At 34.3% G+C, this 5,233-nt stretch overlaps 1 protein-coding gene across 2 annotated transcripts in view; it reads right to left on the bottom strand.

Moving 5' to 3' along the window:
- The window catches only part of LOC106870296 (unconventional myosin-VI), a 174,515-nt gene extending 169,371 nt beyond the window's left edge, over positions 1-5,144 (bottom strand). Inside the window, exon 1 of one of the 2 annotated variants that reach the window (XM_052975409.1) lies at positions 4,821-5,144. In XM_052975409.1, the coding sequence (XP_052831369.1) occupies positions 4,821-4,853 (33 nt within the window). In that variant the 5' untranslated portion in view covers positions 4,854-5,144. Of the gene's footprint in view, positions 1-3,041; positions 4,753-4,820 lie in introns of those variants that run through there. The other variant, XM_052975411.1, reaches the window with a different exon arrangement.
- Between the last annotated feature and the right edge of the window lie 89 nt (positions 5,145-5,233).

Here is a 5,233-nt window from a genome sequence, read left to right on the forward strand (position 1 = left end):
CTAATTTTGGGACTGCCATGTTGGCTTGGCGATAACTATTAATATATAAACATAATATATACAATATAGATTGTAACTCCAAGGTTTATATGAGCACAGAGATTACAGACACAAAGCCTGTTAATGCTGAGGTGAATTTGAATGATACTACAGTTGAAGAAAGTATAAATTATAACAGAAATAAAAATAACACATATGATAGTATTAATAATAATAGTGATAATAATGATAAAGATAGGAATATCAATAATATTTATAGTAGTAATTCTCCTGGTTGCAATTGTAGAGTTAAATCCCACTGTCTGTTATTAGGCCAATGTCTAATCCAAAATGTAATTTATAAATGTACAATCATAACTGAGGCTGGTAACTTTATATATATAGGATGTTCGATAAATATGAAAAAACTTATCAATAACCATTTTTCATCTTTTAGACTGAAACAAAACCAATTGTACATCCTTATCTAGCAAGAGTTAGGAACTGAAGGAAAGTGGAATTGAATTTAGCCTTAAATAGGATATAATATAGAAAGTGCAGCCTTATAGAGATAGTCGATATGGGTGTGAGCTGTGCTCTATGGAAACTTATGAGATTTTTAAGTATGGGAACAAGAACAACCTGATTAATAATAGAGTAGACCTAAGGGTATCATGTGTGCATAGTGCCATCCGTACTTTTAAGTATTTTCAAAATTGATGTTTATAGGTGCCATACTCGAACTTTGATGGTGGAAATTAATTTTGGTGTCATATCTGTTGTAAACTTACACTCTAGTATTATATATAATAAAATCATGGGATATTGAGTTATATGGTGAATTAAATTGCATTGCATATGGTATAAGCTATATGTTATGGTATGTGGTATGCTATATGTAATTACTATCCCATGAAAACTCCTGCCTAGTTAGTCTGACTTCATCATGTTTTTGGTGATTAAACTATTCGTTCCTTTCTATGATGTTCTACCCTACTGATCATATTATGTATATTTGTAATGGCTTTTATGTAAGTCTCCTTAATTATATACCTCCTAGAAACTATAGAATCATATATGTAATAGTACCTGTGACATTGCAACTTACAAAATCTCTTCGGTTGGAATTCTCCAACTGCCCTCACTACTCCCATACCTATTACCTCCTCTTTTAGGGTTACCTTTATCTCTTCCTTACCTCAAATTTTAATACCCTGTCTCTTTAAATGTAAGTTATATATATGGCACCTTGTGAGTGGATTTGGTAGACAGAAACTGAAAGAAGCCGAGCTGGCAGAAACGTTAGCATGCTGAGCTAGAAAGTTACAAGCCGAGCTGGCAGAAACGTTGGCACACCGGGCGAAATGCTTAGCGGTATTTCGTCTGCTGCTACGTTCTGAGTTCAAATTCCTCCGAGGCTGACTTTACCTTTCATCCTTTTGGGGTCAATTAAATAAGTACCAGTCACTCACTGGGGTCAATAAAATCAGTTTCTCTGTCCCCCCTGTGTGTAGCCCCTTGTGGGCAGTAAAGAAATAAGAAACTCAAAGAAGCCCATCATATTCTTTTATGCTTTTATTCTTTTACCTGTTTCAGTCATGTAACTGTGGCCATGCTAGAGCACTGCCTTTAGTCAAACAAATTGACTCCAGGACTTATTCTTTGTAAGCCTAGTACTTATTCAATTGGTCTCTTCCACCAAACCGCTAAGTTACACCAGCATTGGTTGTCAAGTGATGGTGGTGGGGAGTCAGAGAGACACACACATATATACACGACAGGCTTCTTTCAGTTTCCGTCTACCAAATCCACTCACAAGGCGTTGGTTGGCCTAAGGCTATAGTAGAAGTCACTTGCTCAAGGTACCATGCAGTGGGACTGAACCTAGAACCATGTGGTTGGGAAGCAAGCTTCTTACCACACTCCTGTGCCTATATATATGTATATATATATATATATCTGTGTGTGTGTGTGTGATCTCTTTGAAGGGAAGACTTTGAACATGGCCTTTTACAGGGTCCACCAGAAATCTGGCCCAAATGCTTGCAACAGAGGAAAAACCACGAAGGTCCACAATGATCAATGGTTTCAGAATAAGACGACCCATCCTGGGTATGGCACAACAGAATTTGAACTTGGAACATAAAGAGTTGGAGCAAATACCACAAGGCACAAGATCTGACGTAATTATCCTGTCAGTTCACCCATACTCTGGTCTCGTACTTTAGTTTTATTGACCTCGGATGGAAAGACGAGGTTGACCTCGGTGGGATTTGAATACAGAACATAAGGTGCCGGGATTAAACAACACAAAGTATTTTGTCAGAGGCTTTGATATTAAAGAAATTCTTGGCCCCCAATTACGACGTACTCTCCGTATTCCCCTCTCATAGATCCTGTTGCCAACACACAATCTCTCTCTCTCTCTCTCTCTCTCTCTCTCTCTCTCACTGACACACACACACGTTTATATAACAAAATATTTAGTAAATATATGATGATCTGTCTCTGAAAATAAATTAATTATACACCAGGGTAGCTTTCGTTTTTTTTTGTTTTTTTTTCATTCATAGTCTACTTTGATATCAAGAGAAGTTAAATGGAGTATCAACAGTTAACTTTTTCTTTTTTTTTCTTCTGCATATTAAAAACAAGGGTTCCCCAACCTAGAATTCCGGCACATGTGAGTGTGTGTGTGTGTGTATATATATATATATATATATATATTATCATTTTTAAATTTCGGCAATATTTCCTAAAGGCGAAACATTGCCTAAATTACTTTTCAGAACGAAATCATTAGCTTTGTTTTAAAAATAGCCGGTTTATTCAGCCCATCAAGAACTTTAATTCCACAATACTGATTGTCGTTCAAATTAAATAAATTAGTAATTAAGAAAATTGTGGTAATTTCTTTTGTAGGAGGAAGTCGAAAATTAATCAAATGTTTCTTAGAGGTGGTACGGGGCACAGAAAAGGTTAGGAACCATTACATTAAATAATAAAATTTATAAAAGATCGTATAATATATACATTACATATACTATATTATATATACTTACGGAAGAAGTGATTTTTTTTATAGTTTGAAATACAGGTCCACCTGAGTGACCAGGTAATAAAAATAGTCTGGTAATTGCAGAAACAACAGAACGGAATCAAATCCTTAGGGGTAGACAAGAACAAGCAAACCGCAAAGGATATCCTGTTATTTCGTTAAAACTTTCTTTTAAAAGTGGTCCTCGAAAAGGTTTCTTTCTTTGAAGTTGTTTTTTTTTTGTTTTATCTTTTAATTTCTTTTTTCTTTTTTTTTAAGAAACGAAAAATGAAACGAAAAAGAATTTCTTTTTTCTGAGTATTTGTTAATATTAGATCGTGATTAATGTGACCGCCTTGATATAAAAGTTTTATCTTGTTTCAAAAAGAGCACATCCATGGATATAGCAATAACTGTATGTATAAATTTATGTGTATATATATTTGTGTATGTATATATATATATACCATACATGTAGGCTGGCAATGTTAGCTTTAAAATTGAGCAACAAATTAGTTCTAACACCGACCTTCAAGTAAAGAACAATGTTTGTATATGAAGATTAAAGAAGGCCTCTCTGTCCGACCACAAAAAACGCCGAGCAAATAAACAACACACCTGTTGCGTTAGCTTTGACTGTTCCCTGAAGGTCTGGATGTTTTCATGTACCAACTTTTTCAGTTTCACTCAACACAGCGATAAATCGTTGTCTTTGGGTGGGTGTATATATGTTTGTATGGTTTTTCTTTTTACAGTTTTTTATATATTTTATCCCTTATTTTCCCCCCTTTCCTCTCGTTGTGTTGATAAAAACCAAGATATCTTAATCAGTAAACACACACACTGACTTAATCTTATTCAAAAAGAAGGATTAAGACGAACTTTGCCCTGCAAACATACACGATCTTAACAAAAGGAATTATGTAAGATTAATTATAAGGTTTTTTTTCCTAGGCCAGACGAGATGAGTTAGAGTAAGTCTTTAGGTTGAAAATGAATCTAACTTCACGTTTTCCCTCCTTAACACCAACTTTCAATTAATTGTCTGTTTGTCATAGTTTGTCCTCCTTGTCTGTCGTGTTTTGTTTTTAAATAATGAAATCATCAACTTCATTTGATAATGAGATCAGGTGTGCATGTAATTATATATATATGTATGCGTGTGTATGTGTGTAATTACGCACACATACACACAGGGCGTGGGTGCGGGTGAGATCGTATAATTAATGATTTTAATTATATGGATGGACAGTTGGGAAAATATGGTGATAGCTGGTACCTGTAATTATAGCAATTGTAGGAGATGGTTTGGAATGGGAAGGTAGACAGTACAGTATATAGGTATGTGTGTATATGTCTTAATATGTGTGTATGTAGAAAATATAAGCCGTATATAAAGATACTATGAGAGAGAGGGGGTGAGTATGATTATATGTATACATATGAGAAAGTGAGTGTGAGTATATATAGAGATGTGAATTTGGAGATGTGCTTGATTTGCCCAAGTGTTTCAGCTTGTTCATATGTTTTTGTAAGAATCAAACTAAGCCAAAATTATTATCATTAAATATTATAATAATAGTAATAATAATGATGATAATATCAGTTATTATAACTATTATATTACTTTTTGCATATACCGTCCTAAACCAAGAAACTTCAATATTTTATTAGGATTAAAAAACAAAACGTATAAAATTAGTACTGGTGTTAATAAAGATATTCAAAATTTAGAGTTTTTAAACACACACACTATAACAAAGTATGTACAATGAGGCTTTTAAGTGGAATTGAAAAGTCTCACCTGGTCAAACTTAGCCTTGTATACTGCTGACATTTCTGCCTCAAACTCTTAGCTGTCAATGAAGGAGACAGACACGCACTCACGCCACACAGATCCAACACAGCCAGTTTATAGCAAATGCATTCCTTCCACAGATATATACATACATACATAAAGGTGTGTATATGTGTGTGTGTGTGTGTGTGTGTGTGTGCGTGCGCGAGCGCGCGTATATGCCTAGGGTGTGTACTGTTGTGTTCTTTATGATGTAAACTAGTTTGGCTTCTTGGGTTTGGGCTACATTAGTTCAGATAAAATGAGATTGGTGCGTGAGTGATATTCCTTTGTATTTTTATGCATGTGTGTGTGTATGTGTATACATACTTACATACATAATACATACATTCATACATACATATATATATATATATATA

Source organism: Octopus bimaculoides, chromosome 21, assembly GCF_001194135.2.
Source record: "Octopus bimaculoides isolate UCB-OBI-ISO-001 chromosome 21, ASM119413v2, whole genome shotgun sequence".
Lineage (NCBI taxonomy): Eukaryota > Metazoa > Mollusca > Cephalopoda > Octopoda > Octopodidae > Octopus > Octopus bimaculoides.